Source organism: Mauremys reevesii, linkage group 1, assembly GCF_016161935.1.
Source record: "Mauremys reevesii isolate NIE-2019 linkage group 1, ASM1616193v1, whole genome shotgun sequence".
Classification (NCBI taxonomy): domain Eukaryota; kingdom Metazoa; phylum Chordata; order Testudines; family Geoemydidae; genus Mauremys; species Mauremys reevesii.
In genome coordinates this window covers 144,311,452-144,332,990 of record NC_052623.1, presented here as the reverse complement: position 1 = coordinate 144,332,990, position 21,539 = coordinate 144,311,452, and the positions used below count along the sequence as shown (strand labels likewise).

At 41.5% G+C, this 21,539-nt stretch overlaps 3 protein-coding genes across 4 annotated transcripts in view; 2 read left to right on the top strand and 1 right to left on the bottom strand.

Annotated features, from left to right (window-relative positions):
* SMPX (small muscle protein X-linked) overlaps positions 1 to 21,539 on the top strand; it is a 96,092-nt gene that overhangs the window by 73,676 nt on the left and 877 nt on the right. The window lies entirely within an intron of this gene.
* On the top strand, positions 8,386 to 10,613 carry KLHL34 (kelch like family member 34). Its single transcript, XM_039541012.1, has one exon. It carries the CDS (start codon positions 8,386 to 8,388, stop codon positions 10,138 to 10,140), a length of 1,755 nt encoding a protein of 584 aa, XP_039396946.1. The 3' UTR covers positions 10,141 to 10,613.
* CNKSR2 (connector enhancer of kinase suppressor of Ras 2) overlaps positions 13,323 to 21,539 on the bottom strand; it is a 368,883-nt gene continuing 360,666 nt past the window's right edge. For both annotated transcript variants that reach the window (XM_039540966.1, XM_039540974.1), the window contains 2 exons: positions 16,866 to 17,062; positions 13,323 to 13,813 (listed from right to left, as the gene is read on the bottom strand). In XM_039540966.1, the coding sequence (XP_039396900.1) occupies positions 13,598 to 13,813; positions 16,866 to 17,062 (413 nt within the window). In that variant the 3' untranslated portion in view covers positions 13,323 to 13,597. The remainder of the gene's footprint in view (positions 13,814 to 16,865; positions 17,063 to 21,539) is intronic.

Here is a 21,539-nt window from a genome sequence, read left to right as displayed (position 1 = left end):
GGGGAAGAAAGGGGGCAAGCAATGCCTCTGCTGCTCACCACAGCTTGCTGCTTTTGTTATCTCTGCCGCTGTTGCTGCTGCCTTTGCCGCAAGCTGCAGTGCTGTGTTCTGAGGTTCCACCACTTGGCCCAGAGCTTAGTGATTTCACTGGATAGTGGGCACCTCACTGCTGCTGCCCCCTCTGTGTTGCCTTTTGCTGCCACATTGTCCCTATGCCAGGTCCATGGTCCAGCCCCCCAGACCTGCTCATCGGTGACTACAGCTCTAGCGATCACTGAACAGAAACAAGGACTCTTCAAGGGGCCAATGGTATCTAGGACTCTTTAATCAGAGTTCACACCACCAGACAGAAACATCTGCCCTCACCCCTTTCACTTGGATTTGGCAGCTCTACTCTGCTCAGAAAGTGAGGTAAATTAAGGAGACCCCCTCAATTAGGGCATATTAAGTACAGTTCTGCTGTGCTGCAGTCATACAATATGGGTGGCAACATTTCATTACCCGTGGGTTCAAGACTAAAGTGAATTGTAACCCAAAACAGCTAAAATTGATCAGGTCGGCAAAGCAGGTCATTGCCAAGGGATGTTGTGAAGGCCAAAAGTAAAACTGGATTTAAAACAGAATGAGATAAGTTAATGGAGGTTAGGTCCATCAATAGCTATATGCCAAGATGGTCGGGGATGCAGCCCCATGCTCCAGCTGGTCCTAAATTCCACCTGCCAGAAGCTGGGACTGGGTGACAGAGGATGACTTACTCAATATTGCCCTGTTCTCTTCATTTCCTCTGAAGCACCTGGCACTGGCTACTGTCAGAAGACAGGAATCCTGGGCTAGATGGTCCATTGGTCTGACCAAGTATGGATGCTCCTATGTTCTTACTGAGGCCCATAAGACTGGGTGCTAGTTCTGAGCTAAGGCTGTTATGAACTTGTGACGCAAAAAAGACCCCTCTGGGGGTTTTGAAGGACTCACCTGCCAAAGCCCATGTTGGAGACAGTTGGGGTGGTATCTTGTAAGCTTATTAGCATGTTTTTAGTATGTTTTCACTGTAGTACTTTGAGGTAAGGAATGCAATAGGCTTGCATAGGAAGTGCTGTGTGGTAATTTATAATGGTTGGTAATTACACTGTGAACCATTTCCGAGGGGAGAAGCAAGCAGGCTTTTTGAGGCACATATCTTTTGCTGGGAACAACACAGTCAATGCAGGGTACTGTTCAGCCTGGAAATACCTGAGTCAAAAAGGAGAGAGGGGTGGGTCTACAGCCTAGAAAGCTGAAAGCCTGAGTTGAGCCACTGAGGGGGAGATACAGGTGCAGTTGCCCTGAGCTGTGACAGTAATTTCTCAGGAACTGATCTGGGTCCTACTGAAGAAAAATAGGTTTGATTCACCTCTGCAAGCAGGGTGAGCCTGTGCAAATTTCCCATCTGGATCACACCAGGAGTGAGGTGGTCACCCTTCCACTGCCTTGTGCATAACTTCAAAAGGCTGGGTTTTTGCATAACAGCAGTTGGGGAATTTGCATTAACTTCTCTCTAGGGATTCCCCAGGAAATCCACTTAACACTTACTGTCCCCAAAGTCCATATTTGACTAGCTCGGTGTCAATATAGCCTTCTGAACTTCCAGGTCTCACATCTGTCACATTTCCCTCCTAGAGAGGTTACATACAATCCCAGCCCACAATAATACATGCATTTAATATCATATGGTCTGTTAAGGATATTGCAGGAAAGTGCTGTATCTGTCACAGTCAAAAACAGAAAGTAAACATTAAGCAAAAATTATTCTTTCCCCCAATTGTGGGAGATAGTGACTGTCTGCTCCCTGTGCGGAGGGACAATGTCTGGCTACCTTCCAGGTGAGCCGAGCCTCCAGGACCAAGTCTCTGACCCAATTATCCATACAAACTGTTTCTAATCTCTGGTTTGTGCTTGTCAAACTATCAGTGAGGATTGCTAGCCATGCACTTGGCAACGAACCCATGCAGGCTGGCCCTGTATACAATGCACATCATGAGTGCCTTTGCCACAATCAAGCCTAATCTTATTTAGTCATGCATCATCAAAAAAAAACTCTTTACTTGTGAGGATTGCCTTGCATATCATTCATTCTTCCTCACAAGCTTCTCCACTGTTCATTTCAGCTGGGTTTCACCCAGTCTATAAAATTATGTTCTATTTCCTTACCAGTGACATCACTGCCTAAAATTATTCAAACCTGCATGTGTGTTTGTAAATTAAATATGTACGGCATAGCTATGCATTCTCCCTTCACTACTCACTCCCAGGGCAACTAAGCTTTTGTTATGGATTTGAAGAACAACGTGAAGATGATGATGATGTATGTAACTCCAGGAATTCTTAAAAACTTCCATTTCCACGTCAGCAGTTGTGATTCGGATCATGGTAACAGATTCAGTCTGTTTAATAACATTGCATTATGCCACTGCCTCATTTTTCTGAAGAAGGAAAAATTCTGTGGCTTAGGGAGTGCTGGAATGATTTGAATTAGGGGAGCTGGAGAGGATTTAATTCTAACCATCTGGTATTAAACACATCTTGATCTGAGAGAGACCTCTGCAGTGTCCATTGCACTCTGTAAATATTGTTAGCACTACCTGATTCTGGCGTGATTGTTAGCACTACCCGAATCACTGTTTTGATAGAGGAAACCATCATTTGTGTTCTTTCCTCTGTGGTCTCAGGGCATTGGGTGTTCCTTGCCCTCTCTTTTCTGTCCATATAAAAGCAATAGGAGGTTAAATTGGAAGTAACCTCATCACATAGGCCACCCCAGCATTGTGGATCATATGTGCATCCTAAAGCCAACTGATGCTGTACTTTAGCAAGCTACTAGGGGCTTGTCAAGGGTAGCTGGGCCCCAGTGACAGACTGAGGCCAGCACCCCGGACCAGAGCAGGTGAGTCCAACCAAGCTATTAGAGAGGGCTGGGCTGTACCTGGGCCATAAAGACCTGCAAGTGGGCAGCTGTGGGAGAGAGCCACAGTGGAAGGGAGCAAATGCTGGTGATGGGTCCCTGGAGCAACGGGCCAGATGCTCAGGGAAGCAGCCAAGCTGACTAAAACTGGGAAGCTGCCAGGAGCAGGAGTGACAGAGACACCTAGGAGGGGTGGCCCTGAACCCTGAGGGAACAGAATTAAGTTAAAAGACAGTTTTCACTCTGTTTACTTGCTGGTTTGAAGACAACAAACCTCCTTGAACAAGACTGGGTATGTGGCAGCACTGTACTTTGGAACTGGGGAGAAGCCCAGCCCAGTAACAGGACTGAATAGTGCCATATGTTCTTAGGGTGACCAGACACCAAATGTGAAAAATTGGGATGGGGGTTGAGGGGTAATAGGAGCCTATATAAGAAAAAGACCCAAAAATTGGGACTGTCCCTATAAAATCGGGACATCTGGTCACCCTACATGTTCTAGCCCAGGGAGCAGGAATTGTCAGGTTAGCTGTCCATGCACGACTGCTCTGTGGTAGCACGGCATTCCTGCTTTCTAATCACAAGTGGACAATCAGTAAAGTAGTTTTAATTTAGGGCCCAATCTGGTTTCTGCTAAGTCAGTTGCAAAGCTCCCATTCTGTCTGATTCAGCCCAGAAGCTGGCCAGACCCAGGGTGACCCTTGATGCTGGAACACCCACCTGAAGCCTGCAGTTCCCCCCTCCCCCTGCTAGAACCCCAGCACAGCCTCCAAAGTGGGTAGCATTGGCTGAGAGGGGGATGGTCAGGGGCATATTGATTCAGAGCAACTCCTGGGCAGCTTGGGGGCATGAGGCCGCTCTGGGCACCAGATTACAAGGGAAAACTTCTTTCCCCAGTTGAGTTTCTGGGAGAAAGCCCCAGCATAACCACCAACCTCTCAATTCCTGGGGATCCAAGGAGCAAATTATAATAGGTCTCTATCAAATATTCTACACATTATTTTCTATCTGCTTGTCCTCGTTATTCTTTAGTAGCTCATGTGGTAGCAACAGTCCAGATATTGACATGCCCATCCCACAGCAATCACTCTGACATGTAAACCCTGTTTAAAAACTTTCCCAACCTGCTTTTTATTCAGTGAGAAACACATATTTAATCCATTGAGGGAGCAATAAACACGCTAATTAAATGTGTCCTCCTGGGAGACAAACAAAAGAGCACCTGAAAAAGAGAAGAGGAGGGAGAAGAATATGAGAAATAACTTCACAAGCTGGACCAGCAACTAAAAGAGATTTGCTTAAAGTGATGATGTCACGGTTGTGCAGCTCAAAAATCAGCATATTTTGCCTTCTAATCTCTTTGTAGTGTCAGTGTAATACCCACCACATGTAACATTTTGTAGCTAAAATCCTGCCCACGGCACCTCTTTGTAATGACTGTTTTACTGTGAAGTACTTGTCACTGATGATCTCGGTTTTAATTGTGTAACTTTGTACACTGTTTTTTCTCTTTTCTGTGCCCTTTCCTTAAAAAATAATGGAAACATTTATAAAATAGAAATATTTGCTAACTTGTCGTCTGTTAAAGCTATTTGAGGACGTTGGACAAAGCTTTGCAATGTATGATATTTCCCAGCTTTTCAATGGAAAAAAATAATTGCAAAAGTGAAAGCCCAAAAGTTTTACACAACCCATTCTTATCTGTTTTGTACGACCCATTCTCATCTGGCATTTCCAAGGTAATGAAGGCTTTTTGGTACTTCCATATAATTGAGAGGTTTTATTCTAGACCATCTCCATGTTAGATAGAAAATATGCTAAAAGTCTGTGCCAAGTAGCGTCACTAAATCTAATGGATGCATATAGTTTAAAAAAAAAGTTTGATATTTCAATTACATATAATTTACTTGGGAAACCAATTTTAACCTAACTTTAAAGGCTATCTAGTGATTCAGGTAAAAGCAATGGGTTTGATCTGCCAACCAGCCAGTGAGAAAAGTTCCTTACTTTGAAATAAAAAATAATATAACCTCTCATTATATTCAACCAAAAAACTTTACAGTTTGGCATGATGGTATTGCTCTTACAACACCACACTTTGGAGAAGGACTCAAGGAAAGATTTAATTTTATTTCAACTCCTCATTATAAAAATAAACCACCCCAATGTTGAGGTCTTTCTGTAATTAATTAAATGACCAGTCAGACAAATAAATGCCCCAGACAAGTATTTCTACCAGCTAAGTGGCCATTAAAATGAACCAAATTCTGCTCTCATTCACTTCAGATTTACACAGGCATAATTTAGGGCTGCTCTGCATGCAACTATTGCAACAGTTTAGCTGAAATTGGTTTTAAATCAGTTTAATTAAACCCATGTGGACACACTTCAATAAATTTACAACTGGCATGTATCAATTCAGCTTAAGTCAGAGTTTGTCTACACGCAGTTACACCAGTTGTAGGGATGATGTTAAATAGATTTAGTTAAATCAGCACAACTGTGTGTGTGGACACATATCAGTTTAAAATTGACGTACAGCAGTTTAGCCTGCATCTATCATTTACACTATATATTTACAGTAGATACTACTACCCTTATAATTTAAAAATGTAAGGTATACCAATATAAGCCAGCTTGCATTAACATCAGAGTGTTAACGGGCAGGAAGGAGAGGCTCAGTGGTTTGAGCACTGGCCTGCTAAACCCAGGGTTGTGAGTTTAATCCTTGAGGGGGCCACTTAGGGATCTGGGGCAAAAATCAGTACTTGGTCCTGCTAGTGAAGGCAGGGGGCTGGATTCTATGACCTTTCAAGGCCCCTTCTAGTTCTAGGAGATTGGTAGATCTCCAATTATTTTAGGTTGGACATTAGGAAAAACCTTTTCACTAGTAGGGTGGTGAAGAACTGGAATGGGTTACCTAGGGAGGTGGTGGAATCTCCTTCCTTAGAGGTTTTTAAGGTCAGGCTTGACAAAGCCCTGGCTGGGATGATTTAGTTGGGTTTGGTCCTGCTTTGAGCAGGGGGTTGGACTAGATGACCTCCTGAGGTCCCTTCCAACCCTGAGATTCTATGATTCTATGAACACAGAAAGCTGTACCGGTTTAACTAAGTAGGTTAACATTACCCTGATAGTTAAGCTGGTGAAACCCTGTCTGTAGACCAAGCCTCAGTTACTGATTTGAGTTAAATCAGTGCAGCTTTTGTGTATAGAGAAGCCCCATTTTGTTCAGCTGCAGTCACATCTCCTTTCCTCGTTACAGTGACAGAATGGATCAGCTACAGTTTTGAGAGTCTTTTAAGCAGCCTGGGTCTGATTGCACCCTTGTATCATCTACATCATGTACAAAACAAAAGCAAAGCAAGTGTCACCATGACAATGAGGAATGTAGCATTTAACATCCACTCTGAATCCACAGGGTGACTGACTGCACAAGTTTGATGGCACTGGTGAATCATTTCATCTTTAGTTGGTGCAAAAAAGAGAGGGAACAGGCCAATCAGATTGCTTGACCTAGATCATGGAATATTGCTTAATTTCCTCTTAAATGTTTTAAAATTTCCTCCCAGGGACACAGGAAGCTTATATAAGAAAAAATGTCTCTTTCTCACCCACTGACCAGTCTGTGTTAGTTTCATCTAGTTAGCAACACAGATTATTATTTCAATAAGACTCTGATTTATGGTCTCTAATATAAACAGAAAGTGGGTCTATGCAGAAAAATCATTTCTAAAATGCTACAGCAATGAACACACACATTTGAAAAAAGTCAGAGTAGGACACACTGTATAATTCTGATGCATGATCAAGTCACTCAGCCTCCATTTTATCTACTGCAGCTGGTAATCATCTTCATCCCTATTACTGAGGTTTTACTTAGCAGTAAAGTAACACTGAAAACAAACCCTCCTAGAAAAAACACTCCAATCAGCTGTGAAATTCTACCAGTGTACAGAGGACGATTAAAAATTATATTATGTAGCCACTCGGATGCTGAGAAACTTTACCTGTGGATGAGAGCAAAGGACAACTGCAGGACTTTGCCCTTGCCCCAGAGTCTGTTGGTCCACAATGCAGCAGGATGCTCTAGCATTTTATCCACTCTGTCACTTTGCAAGCCTTGAGTGTTTGGAAGGAAGGGTGTCAAAAGGAGACTCCGGACTGTTGTCAGATCACCGTATTTCAGAGCCTGCACCCAGGCTACTCAAAGCAAGCTAAAGCCTCAAGAGACCAAGATATGTAGCCCATCCACACCTCCTTTCCCTGGTGGGAATTAGATCCCAGAAGGCGTAGGTGAGAAATCAGATAATCCTCCTTTATTTGTACTTAATTAGAACAAACTCAAAGTGGAAAAGCTAATATAGTCAACTATGGACTATCCACAGACGTTCAGGGATTTGTTTCTAGCTGGTAACAGATGCCAATTCTCTCTCCTCTATAAACAGAGTTCAGTTTACTATGACATAACATGAGATTTATTTTTGTCACCACTTTATACAAATGTGTTACTCTCGTGATTTCCATTCAGGTCATTCAATGACAGATGCTTTGGCTCAGGCTGTTCATAAAACTACTAGATTCTTCCCCCTCCCTATCCTTCTCCCCACCCCCCGCTCAGTTCAACTCTTGGACAGCTATGACACGGAGCTTGTGTTTGCATTCTATTCTGGTAGGTGTGAGTTATGGTGATACCATTTAAACCAAAGGGCTCAGAAATGCATGTCAAATTAAACCAGTGACTAATCATGGAATTTTGCCTCTCTTTCTGCCTCCAGGCACAAGATTTATATACTCAGAAACCCCCTTTGCTCTACTCCCTGGGTGCTGATTTGATCTTCCGCCCAGATATCCTAACATAGTGAGAGCAGATCACCAAACGTGGTCTGTTGTCCCACGGTCAGTGAGATCTAAACTTATCTAAGTTTGAAATACAAACAAGGCTCAGACAGAAAAAGCAACGGCAAACGTTCTCCTCATCACTTCCCCCCCTCATCTGTTTCTGCTCAACGCCATGCACTGTCAGCCGCAGACGAGCTCTTTGATTAGCCTGCAGAGAAAGAAGGAGCGTGAGAGACGTCTGAGCCGACGCAAAATTCCATGTGTAAAGACTGTCATCTAGCTCCCACATCTGTCACATGATGGCCAGCCAAGCAGTAGCTCCCCGCAACTGTGGACTTTCCATCGTTCTGCATGAAATGGAAGCAAGAAAAGTAAGCATCCCAAGGCTGTTTTCTCATTGAATGAATGCGTTTAATTCACTACAAATGTACTAAGCTAGCCCGCTAGGCTGGGAGGGCCTGATTTTCTCGGTTGGGCTTTTCTTGAATAGATGGAGGTTCTGATGGGCATTCTTACAAAGGGACCTACAAGTTGATTTGTGCAACCGTTCTAATTGGTCGTTGCATATTAATTTTAATAAATTAGCTTAAAGCATTGTATTATGCACCATGAGTTACTTCCTGGCCTATTGCAAAGCACACTGCAGTACTGTGCTCTCCCAGTACCAAATGCTTAGAGCCGAAGGCTTGATGTGTGATATTTTACTGAAGGTGAAGGAAAATGAGTTTCCTGCACACAAGTCCCTGCTGGCCTGCTCCAGTGATTATTTCAGAGCTATGTTCAAAAGCTACACAAAAGAATCCAAAGCCAGTGTTATTCATCTACAAGTCATCTCACCTACTGGTCTCCAGCATGTCCTGGATTTCATTTATACCTCCTGGTTGCCCCTTTCTTTTGAGAATCTGGAGGACACCCTGGAAGCTGCCAGTTACTTGCAAGTGACTGAGGCTATTGGCCTGTGCAATCAGTACTTGGTTAACAACCTGACCCTGGAAAACTGCTGTTTTTCTGCCAACATTGCCACCAAGTTCTATCTTCCAGATGCTTTGTCGGCGACAGAAAAATACATCATCAGTAATCTCTGGAAACTTTTAGAGTTGCATTTCATGGAGCTGCTCTTACTGAACTTCAGATCGTTGATGGCAGTGGTAGAATCCCCTGATGTCCCTATGGTGAACGAATCCTGCCTCCTGAATCTAGTGCTCATCTGGCTGAAGCATGATAAATCCAGGTTGATTCACAGAAACAACCTATTAGAACATATAAGATTTGGTCTCATCCCAGTGGAAGATCTGAGAAAAGTCTACACTCAGTCAGAAGTGTCTCTCACGACTCCTATTAAATGCTTGATCATAAAAGCAATAAACTACCATTCACTAGTTTTTAAACAGCCCATCCTGCAGGATAAGTATAGCACCCTGAGAAACCAGCAAACGCGCATCATCCTGTTAGGAGGAGGGACTTCCAATGAGGGACTGGTCAGCGATGTGATGGCCTTTGATGTTTACAATCACAAATGGAGAACTTTAACGCAGGTGCAGGACAGAGTACAGAATCACTGCATGTGTGTGATTGGAAACTACCTGTATGTGCTGGGTGGGGAAACAGCAGATTTGCAAAGTGACATGAAAAGCACCAGCTTGTCAGTTACAAACAAGGTCCATCGTTATGACCCAAGATTTAACAAGTGGACCCAAATCACAGAAATGCTTGAAAAGAGATGCCAATTTTCTTGTTGCATCCTAGACAACAAGATCTTTGCAATTGGTGGGAGAGGCGAGACCGGATCACTGCATTCATCTGTTGAAGTCTACAACATTAGCAGAGACAGATGGACAAAGGCTACAGAATTGCCATGCAAGATGCATGGCCATGCCAGTACAGTTTGCAAGAACACGATCTACATCTCAGGTGGAAAATACACAGATCAAACCAACACAAGTAAGGATGTGTTCTCTTTGAGCAGTTTGGAAGGACAGTGGAGAAAGCAAGCCTCCATGAGCATTGCTCGATTTGGACACCAGATGGCAACGATCAGAGAGGCCATCTTCACATTTTTAGGACTGTATGAACCATTCTCTGAAATAGAAAGGTACGACCCTGCCCCAAACCAGTGGACTCGCTTAAAGCCATTGGTCTATGACCGATTTTGCTATGGTCTGGCTGTGGTAGAGGAAACGGCACTTCTCATTGGGGGAAAGAAATGGCAAGACTCCCATGAGGTGCCAACCCAAGATGTGGTGGGTTATGATATAGATAATGACTGCTGGGAAGAGATTTGCAAACTTCCCTTCCCTTGGTATGGATTGCAGTGTGCAGTGCTACAACTCTCAGAACTGGCGGAAACTAAGGACACCCAATAATAGTGGAGCCAAACTTCTGAGTCAACGCTTCCAATGGCTGAAGAACAGGACAGCAGGGCAGCCCCAGAGGAAAAAAGACAATTGCAACTGCACTAAATGTAACAGAGTTGAGGTTTTGCTTTAGTAAACACCCCGCACAGAGTGTATGGACAGGAAATCAGGCACTAGGATGGGAAAAATGTGCTGTGACTTGTATAGCTGAAGGCAGGTTTTGCCAAGGGCAGATATGTCAAGTAGCACATCCTGAAAGGATGATGTCGAGGAATTCCAATGCTGTATGTCCTTGGAAGCATTTAATAGCTGTCTCAAGTCAGATTTTGCAAGGGTTAAAAATGTAATCTTTATTTTTTTTAATTAAAGGTCATTTCCCCAGATGGTAAGTGGTATTGAATTTTATACTATGGCTAAGCAAAATGAAAGTGTAATATATAAAGATCAGAAAATTGTTGCCTGTAACAGCTTTAATAAGTAACATTTAGAGGATGGTATTATTTGAGTAAATAGCTAAGTGAGCGTGCCTTAGCTAATCAGCAAGAAATTACTGCATGGAGAAGAGGGATTGGATAAAATGTAGCCTTAATTATGGTTATATATTAAACCACTGATTGTTTGATATAGGAACTGAACCGAGAGGGGAAGCGACCTTCCTGTGAAATAGCTTTTGTTATGGCATGCCCTCCAGGGTGGGGCTTTCAAGTGTGCTCTGTACTGGCACGGTACATATTTGCTGTATCAAAACCACACATTAACTGAGGCAGCCAGTTCTGAATGAATATAATTATTATAAGGTACAGTGGAACATGCAACAATAGTTGCTATATCCAGCTACTTAAGTGAGTACATCCTGCGTACTGTGTCCTGCTAGATGATGATCAAGATGATGGTGACATTCTTTTTAACTGTTGAACCAATACATGAGAGGGAAATGAAGTAATAAAAGCTTGACTTTTATCGAGGACTAAGAATCAAAGAAAGTTAACTTGACTCTTTTGAAATTCTATATTAAATGTCTGGCTATTCCAGAGAAAGCAATTGCCTCACTTCACGTTGGCAATGCTGACAGAGTAATAGGGAATGGGTTGGGAGGACATTTTAAGGCACTGTAAAATGCAGTTATGTGACTAGATTCCAGAGTGTGATTAAAGATTTAATTTACTCAAAACAAATTTCATAAATATTCATTTAAAAGCTAAATTTATTTTAGTTCATCTTGCACTGTTCCCTTTCTAGCCTGAAAGTTAATACAGTAAAAATATATCTGTCCAAGAGCATTTAGTATTCTATTAAGAGAAGGCAGCACAACGAATGGGACAAATGTTCTCCTCTCTTTCATGCTAAACTATCTTAAATTGTAATGTTTAATTTTCACCTTTTACAGCAATCAAGCTGACTTTTCTAAAGTAAAGTGCAGGCAGAATAGCTGTTGCATAGCAACGGATCTACATTGTCTAAACTGCCTTAGTTTCAACAAAGAATCAGCTACGTGATGTGCATATACATCCATCAGATATAAAGAATTTTTATATGAATATATTTACTTTTGGTCCAGTAAAACAATAACAAGAGTGTAAATGCTTGGAACAATAGTACAATTCATTTCAGGTCAAGCATTTTTTTGTTATGAGAAATATACAAAACCTCACAAATTTAATATACAAGTCAGTACCCATGCAGTAAATAAATGTCCAGTTTATACAAACAGATTCTTCTAAATGATACAAATATTACACTGGATTCAGAATTCCATACAAACATTAATACATGATTCGTCAGCCATGTTGACTTGAATTAGAATTATTTCAAATGGGCTGCAGAAAGGCCACGCCTCTGTACAATTGTGCAAAATCTGCAAAACATTTGCAATCCAAAATGCAATTAAAAAAATCTGAGAACAAATAAACAGAGAGACACTCCTCCTTTCTTGCCTTCATCCCAACAGCAAAGATAACTACCAGTAAATATTCGAGCTCTTAAAGTTTAAGTACATTCACTGAGCTGTACAGGCAATAGTCTAAAGCTGGTTCAGTGAACAACACATGGTAAGGACTACTAACGGGTGCTTTTCCATTTGCCATGAGTATTATCAAACCATGTCACGACTCTTAATTTCTGCAGCAAAACATTAAAAAGCAGCACAAATGTTTTGTCATGCTCTGTTCACTTTTCATAAACAATAAGCTGGTAAAGGATAAATACAGGACATGATTCAGGATTTTCCTCCTCCATGCCCATTCCAGGGCATGTGCACAAGTCTAAGTAAATGCTTCACTCCTGTTCCCTGGGTTGTTTCACATGTAGCTGAAATCTTTATGTAAGTTTAAAACATTTTAATTGGTTTGTGAACTCAACAGAAGCTGGAGACATCCTTTCCTCTTCAAAAGCAAAACAGAGGCTTTTTAGTTGTCACTAGTTTTTCAGATTATATTCTTGACCTTGTTAATATCACTTTTTTCCTGCATACAAAATGTTGAATTTAACAGATTAGGAAACAAGTAGGAGATTAGCTGAAAAATCCTACTGACTCCCTCTCTGCCATGTGGGAGTTGACAAAGTGTTTCAGATTGAAAGCAGTACGTTGGAATCCTTTTCTTTAGCTACTTTTTTTGGATGAGTTAAACATCCTTAACAAGCATGATCAAAGTCTGATTGCTGTCATTGCAAAAAGCTGCACATGAACCTGATACCATCAGTGCGACAGTAACCAGATTATTAATAAAAAAGAATCAACAATAAAATTAAGGGGGGATAACATACAATTTGGTCTTAATTAAAAATACAAACAAACAAAAGAAACTGATTTGCACTGATGATAAACCTGTACTATAGGTCTCTTAGAAACCAGCTTTAAAAAGCATGTGATCGTTAATACCTGAACTTTTGATACTTGAACTTGTGTCAGTGATTTTTTTTTGTCCTTATTTCTTTATCTAATTCTTGTCTGTTTTCACCAAAACTCAGTGATAATCAGTGCTTTACCTTTTTGTCTGTCACTTAAGAAAATTCCTAGAGTTTTTCATTAAATATAAAAAAAATTAATTTTTCACATAATCAAAATAATACCTGAACTCCAAAAATGTAATGCAACACTGGAATTATATAGTATAAAATTATATTTTTGAAGAGATCAACTGACCTTCAGTCACAAAACCTTGATCCTCTAGAGCTTTCATTTTGAAGCTCGCCATCTTTCAAAATTTATTTTTTTTAAATATATTTTTATTTATTAAAAACCATGTTCATTTGTTTTGCACAAGCTAAACACAAGCTGAGCATTGGTAGCATAAAAATATACAAATTCCCATTAAAGACAATGGGATCATGGACCATGTAAGGTTTACTTCACACAGCTTAGTAACATTAAAATATAATTTACCAGACATCCCACATATTGATAGAAAAACTACTTTTGCACTGAGTAAAGGATTGGAATGTAGCAAATTGACAAAAAAGGAGACACTTATACATGCGTTTCAATGTATGAATGGGTGTGTGCTAAAGAGGCTATAAGTGCATCTACTTCAGAAGAGCCATTTACAGGGTCCCTTGGGTTACTGTTTTGACAAATATCCAAGAAGAGATCAAGATACATTTGTTTCCATTCTTGAAAGTCTTTAGATGTCAAATCTGGATTATCGAGAACCTTATCTATAATGGCTACCTCTCCTTCTCTGGCCTGCAAAAGAAAAAAGGAGAGCGATAAATTACTAGCAAGAGTATCTCATATAAATGATGAGCAACTTAACAAAAGGGCAAGCACATGGAAGCCACAAAGGCATTAAAAAGAGGGGGGCATAGTGAGCCATGGATTTTAAGCCTCTTGGGGTCTACTTAAAAATGATGTCATACATGGATCAGGGTGTTGGACATCACTTGGGTTGCAGAGCATCTCTTCTTATTACCCCTTGATCTGTTATGCAAAAACAAAACCCTTGCTATTTACTGTTAGCTGCTTTAGTTTCTAAGAAAATGTTTCACACTGTTAAGTGCCATCTGTTGACTTTTCTTGATTTCATAAGGAACACTGTTAGTGTGTGGGATGCAAACTGATGGCCTGACATCAATCAGTATATTTTCAGCTGTGCTCCTTACTGTGGCATCCTCACTGTGGCATCAGAGCATGACGTGAAAAATTAATACATAATATATGGAGATGTACCTATCTCATGCAGCTGGAAGGGACACTGAAAGGTCATTGAGTCCAGCCCCCTGCCTTCACTAGCAGGACTAAGTACTGATTTTGCCCAGATTCCTAAGTGGCCCCTTCAAAGATTGAACTCACAACTCTGGGTTTAGCAGGCCAATGCTCAAACCACTGACCTATCTATCCCTTTCCCCCAAGGCTGTTTTAATTAGATAACTGCTCTTCATTAAAGATCATAAATACATCTAGTAGGCCCAATACTCTGGCCCAGTGCAACTTCCTCCCACCATAAAGGATATGTCTACACTGATTCACAGCATGAGTAGACAGGCTTGCGACAGCATGAGATGAGTGAGCCTGCTAAAGATAGCAATGTAGACCTTGCACCACTGGTGGTGGCTCAGGCTAGCTGCCTGAGCTCAGATCCAGGGGTACAGGCAGGCTTGGACTTAAACAGCTAGACTAAGCCACAACATCCACACTGCTATTTTTAGCATGCTAGGTAGAGCTGACCTAGCATGAGTCTGTCTACTGGCTCTGGGAATCACACCTCCCAGCTGCAGTGTACACATACCCATAGAGGCCAGAACCTGGCTGGATCTCCCCTGCAAGTTCAGAGCCAGAATAGCCCGCTTGTACCCTATTCCCCTGCTGTCTGGGGTGCACATGGGTGGAGGAGGTGTGTGGCTGCTCTGTGCTATGCTCTTAACAATCCCTGGCTGGTGAAGGTCTCTTGAGGGGCCATAGCCAGCAGGTGTAGATCAGAGCAGGCTCCAGGCTCCCTTGCAGTCACTCCACTCTACTGCAACCAAGGGCAGCTGGATGCAACAGAATCAAGACTTAATAATACAATTATCACCGAGGTTTACAGCACGAGGCCTTCCCTATAGTAGTGATCTGTTCATCAACAACTTCTCCTGTATTGTTTACTCCTACAGGAAGCCTCATGGTCCCCACTGCTAATTTATCTGTTCCATGATAACTGTATACATATGCTAAACCTTTCATCCATTTTGGTGAGGGTGATGGATGTAGTTAAAAAAACAGCCTGTTCTGTCTTTGACCTGATACACTTGGAAGAGTCTGGTACCAAGAAGTAGTGCATTTAAAATATTATTAACATGTATAAAGCAATCTTCATGTTCAGAGTGCTTTGCAAACAATAGCTTATTAATGTTCCCCAGACCAGTCACATATTCATTTTGGAGATAGGCAAACCTGAGATTAGAACATAGGTACTCTGGCTTTCCAGACCTGTGCTCATACTACTGCACTGTGCTTCCCAGGTGCTGTATTAATAAATCATGGGTATTTTGTACCTCCTTACTACTAGTCAGTGAGCTTGCACGTTCCAGGAGGAAGGACAGTCTTGTGATTAAGGCACAGGACAGGAAGTAGAAAAAACTTGGTTCTGTTTCTGGCACTTTCCCAGACTTCCTGTGAGAGACTTTGGGAAAGCCACTTAAAAGCCTTACTTTCCCCCTCTAGGTCCCGATTCTGCAAAGTGTTATGTATATGTTTAACCTTACATACTCTGAGTAGTGCTATTCCCTTCAATGAGACGACACTTACAGTGAGTAAAGTTAAGCCTCTGTGTAAGTCTTTGCAGGGTCAGGGCCGTATAGAATGTTTAAGTGCCTCTCAGGGGATTGGAAGACTTAATTCATTAATGTATGTAAAGCACTCTGAGACGAAAGCTGCTACCAAAGGCCAATGTATTTAGTATCTAGTGGCTTAAAATGTACTAAGTTAAATTTAATATAGATAACTGGGCCTCAAGGAAGATCCAGCATAATAGTATCTATTGCTTACTGTGCTTTAAAGGAACATCCCTGGTGTTATAATCTGGAATAGCATGCACTGTGATAACTTTGGGTATCAGAGGGGTAGCCATGTTAATGCATCCGACAAAGTGGGTATTCACCCACGAAAGCTCATGCTCCAATACGTCTGTTAGTCTATAAGGTGCCACAGGACTCTTTGCTGCTTTGTGATAACTTTGTGATGATGAAGGAGCTAGACAAGGTGGTTAAAACTTCAAAATACAAATGCACTGTTTTAAATGTAGGGCCATTATTACAATATTTGTGTGTATCATTACGGCCATTTATGTCATAAATCTTTGTACCATCTTCAGGCAGAAAACAAATGTTCAGTTCTTTTCTAGACAAGCTTAGTAATCACAGAGCAGCAACATTGTAAATAAAACTGCCACTTTCCAAACGACTGACTTTAATTAAGCTTACTCTCTGGTAATGATATAGCACGTTTATCTCGGTAACTAAAAATGTTTTGGGAAAAAAGGGGGATTAATACCTCTTCTGAAAATTTCAGATCAAACCATGTTTAACTAGGTAGGGGAGGAGCTCACAGAGATTGTATCTATTGAGAAATAAAACGGATTCCTCCCTCCCACCCCAAGACACTTTCCCTCAGCTTTCAGAACAGCATTTTCCCATGTCTCTCTTTTGTTCTTTTCACACACAAGATTCAGACTGCCCTCCAGCTGAGTACAGTTAATCTCTGAATACAATATAATAAGATTGACTCTTTGGTGGGATTTCCCCACCCTCTATTATCTCACCTTTAAAGTGCTTTTCAGAATTCGCAGTTGGTGCAGTTTTTCATTGACTACTGGATCGCTACATCTTTTTATAAAAAACTTCTTGTACTCCAGCTTGGAGGAAATCCGGTATTCTCCTAAAGGCGACAGACTGGCCTGCTCCAAGGCTCTGTACAAATCTTGCAAGGAGTCTGCTGGCTTTTCTTCTACTGTTTCAGCTTAAAAAAACCAGGAAAAAAAAAACCAAGAGAAGGAACAGTGTATAATTAACATGGTTATTAAAAACCCATAAAAGCCTCCCTAAAAGCAGTATTTTTAACAAACCCAGAAAGGGATCATTTCACATATAGGGAGAGTATTCCACATCTGCCAAAATCCATCCCCCCCAGAAAGTATTGCAAGTCAAACACTGCCTAAAGCTATTTTTCTCTCTAATTATTGCTTAAGTAAATCACTTCTAGATACGGTACTTTTCAAGAGAAACAAAAGCAAAACTTTTGACAATACAAAGCTTTCTACAAAGCAGAAAAAAAAAGATTACAGGGTATAAGTTTACTGTCATAATAGACACTCTAATTACAATTAACCATAATAGTAAATTCATGAGCTATTACAAGAAATGGGAGCAATAGGAGCAGCCTACCAAATGAGAAGGAACTTCAGGTGAGAGATCCGACTGAAAAATGCTCAGGGGAAGGAGGTTTAACATTGTCTTGCTGTTTTTGTATCCCCTTTAGGGATACAAAAAGGATCTCAAAAACAAAGTAAAAATGTGTTGCAGTTCAAGAGGTGGCATTTCCGCTAGGATTTGGGGTGGGGGGAGGCTTTCTGTTTTGCTTCTTCAACTGACATTACATTTTCTCTCTCTTTTGTCCCTCTTCATGCACATGTGAAAAAGTAATGTATGGAGTCACCTGTACTATCCTTTGTGCTACAGTAATTCCTAGAGGTTCAGCTTAAATTGGGGCCCTGTTGTGCTATGAACTGTACAAAGAGTAAGAGACAGTCAGTGACTGCACTTGTAGTCTAAGTAGACCCAACACAAATGGGTGGGAGAAAGGATGAGCTATTCATTTTGCCTCACTGATTCTCCTGCACATATTGTTTTTTAAAAAAAAGATTGCCTGGGAAAGCACTAAAAGATAAGATGGCATTAGAGAGAGGAGACCTCATTTCTTCCCTGTCAGTAGTGCATGTTTTCCCACCCGAACCTAACCTGCCAATCTCCTCAACCAGCTTCGGAAAGAACCACTTGTCGGAGTGAGATGGTCATTCACACTTAAGCACATGCCTGACTTTAAGCACACAAGTTAAGTGCCTTAAATGTGAGCACTCACATGCTTAAGTACCCTGCTGAACTGGGGCTTCAGTCTCCATGTATACTCATCCATTAGCTTTTCTACTAACACTACGGACAAGGATGCTAACTGGTGCTAATGGTGACAGCAGCTTTCTGGAAGGTAGATACATGCCAACCACAAACTGGACTGAGACCAACTACTCATTTCACAGAGGCCAAACAAACATCACACAGTATAGTAACTACTCACCTGGGTCAGTTTCAAACAGGGAAGCTAGAGAGAAAAAAACTGTCTCCCAGAATAATACTTACATTTATATAACGCCTTACATGCTCAAAGAACTTTACAATCATTAATAGCAGCAGAAATCCTCAAAGACATGCAGTCCTTTGACTCTTCTGTACATTTCTTTAATCTAATAGTAATTTGTAAAGCACACGTTTTGTTTTAATTGTCCTATACATGAGGAAGGATTACAGCTCTTCAGCTGAGAGAGAGGTTGTGGCTTTGAAAAGAGCCTTTGGGTTGTTGCATGTTTTTCCCCTAGACCCTCTTACTATATAATATGCTGCTGGGAGACAGTCACTGATTTAATCACATATGTATGTAGGCAACATTTAAAGACAAATCAAAATGACAAGATGCATCATCTTTTTTTTCTGTTATAAAAACTGTTATTGTTAAAATAAAAGGAAAAGACTAAATAAGTGAGTACTAATACACTGGCTCAAATCCTTTGTGTTCTTGATTTTTTCTTGCTTTTTTAGAAATGTCACTAAAGGCTGCAATTTTTGAATTTCCATGAGACATTATAATGAATAGGAACATTAGTATGGTCCATGTATTCATGTTTGTTTGCATCTTCCAATGTGTAATTCTATCGATCTAAGGTGCTCTCTTAATGGTATCTGAATGATTTACAAAGAAATCTGGATAAAGCTAGCTAAATCTGACAGCAGATTATTTTGTCTGTTTCTCCCTTCCTTTTATCCCTTGTTATATAAAAAGTGCATCTTTCTCCAGTCTCTTTCCTCCAGCGACAATTTTTGTTTCATATGACCATGCTTTCTCCTCATGAGTGGTTAGTAGTTATTATGGGAAAACTATGCTGAAGAGATGAGTTTTTATAATTTAGCCTGAAGCTGTCCAGATTCAATGGCATGTTAATCTCTTGTGGCAGGGTGTTCTATGGCCTGGGGCCAGCCACTAAGAAATCTTTCAACCCTATCATGCATTTCACAAGTTACTGAAAATCCCAGTGTTCCTGATGAACAATTAAGAGGCAGTCCTTGAAACAGTTTAGGCTTAACCCATTTAGGGTTTTGAATAAGAAGAGCAGTACCTTAAATTCACCTGTAATTCTGCAGTTCCAAAAAGCACAGGTGAAGTATTTGCATCAGCCTGTATTACTAAATAGTCAATCTGCCACTGTCAACATCAACTGAAGTTCTTCAGGGCTGTCACATTCATGCTAAGAAAAAGAATTATGCAGTAATTGAACCTAGAAGCCATCAATGAATCTGTGAAAGGGCCTGAGGGGTAACTTGGGCAAGAGAATTTCCATTTGCAGTATCACTAACACCAGCTCAATGATTTAAGATGGAGGGGGGGGGAACATCTTGGCTGGATGGAAAATGGTATATTTGGTAGCAGACGCTATGCTGATATTGGCATACAGATAAGGCCCCCATCTGTACCCCATGCTGATGACAGGCAGACAGATGTACATAGTGGTATGGTGTCAGCCAATTCTTTGAAATATTTCCCCTCTAGCCACATACCTCACCTCCATCTTGCTTGAGTTTATCTTCATCCAGGCATTGATATCACTTAGGAACTGGGGTAGTCATCTGCATTTGGGAGTAGGGCTGGGCTTCGGTGTGAAGGATTGAGCAGTAAGGAAAAGAGAGCCAGTGAAGTGGCTCTGAGCATTTAGGATTTGCTCTGCATTTAAGCCTCTTTGTTAGTGATGTCAGATACCTTTGCAGAGGCTACATTACCACCTTGTTCCAGTGGAATGCTCCTGGGAAATGATAAAGACGACAGCACTGTTCTTAGTGATTGGAGCTGCCCCTCAATCAGCTCTGTGGGGGAGTGAGACTTTTCACTTAACTTCATTTTAAAGTTTCACCCCAAATTTGGAAATTCTGGCGAAACCTTTAGCTAACTGGCTGACGTCCAGGGCTTTAAAGATGAATTGCAAAAATTTACCTTTTTAAATACCTAAATCTTTCTAAGGTTTCCAAAGACTTTAAAAATATACAAGCTGTGAAGGGATGGATTCTCTTTCCCTAGTTATTCCATGACAAAAGGGCAAAGGATGAGGGACAAGAGTGCCAGTTCATGGACAGTTAAATATTAACATGGAGGTCCAAGTCCCAACACATATGTTAGAGGGCTGAAGCCATTTTCCCCCTCTGTGTGTTCCTAAAAGAAAACTTCCTGAGGGAGGGTAGGCAGAACTCCCTCTTCTCCTTCACTTCCTTTGCTGAGGGCAACCACCATCATGGTAACATCCATGTGGTAGCAGTTGTCATGCTGTTGTAGATGTTCGTTGTTTGGTTGCTGTAACTCTGTGCTAACCCTCTTGAATGGTGTGAATTTGGGTATGAGTGGAAGATTGTCCCCTTCCTCACTCAGCTATCTCCTTTCTCTTCTATTTCTTTTTTGTCTGCATGGCAGGTGTGGTTCTCTGGAACTGTGGTGGGGGCTGGTCTTGGAATTGGTTCCTATGATTAGAAGCTCCTGATCTCACAGATTGAGAGACAGAGCACTCCGCAGTGAGACACCTGCGGCTGACCCCTGCCAACTGATTCGGGCACACAGGGCTCTGGCTGTGGGGGGCTGTTTAACTGTGGTGTAGACATTTGGGTTCAGGCTGCCGCCCAAGCTCTGGGACCCTCCTAATCTCTCAGGGCCCTAGAGCCTGGGCTCCAGCCCGAGGGTCAACACCACACTTAAACAGCCCTTTGGCCTGAGTCCTGCAAGCCTGAGTCAGCTGGCATGGGCCATCTACAGATTTTTAATTGCAGTGTAGATATACCCTAAAGTAAAAGCATCATGATTTGAGATTAAAGTAAGAGTGTCACCCTTTTCATTTTGATCTAAGCAAGCTCATGGTTAAGTGACTGGGTTAGTAATACATCCATTTGCCAACGGAAGGCCTCAGGTGGGGCTATAGCTGTCTGATATGTTGCACTAGCATTACAGTTTCTTTAAGGAAGAATCAGGCCTCCAGGGATACCTGATTCAGATACAGAACAGATTCTGGAGGAGGGCTGTAGGCCTAGAGGGATTCACAGACTGATTTTTAAAATGGCACCACAAACATTAGGTTGTTATTCATTATTCTGAGTTGGCACCTGAGTCCCAGACTGCGTTCCTCTAGCCACCT

What these genes read in the sequence shown, in the direction of transcription:
- KLHL34 (XM_039541012.1), top strand. Translation starts at nt 8,386, where the DNA reads ATGAGTTACTTCCTGGCCTATTGCAAAGCACACTGCAGTACTGTGCTC.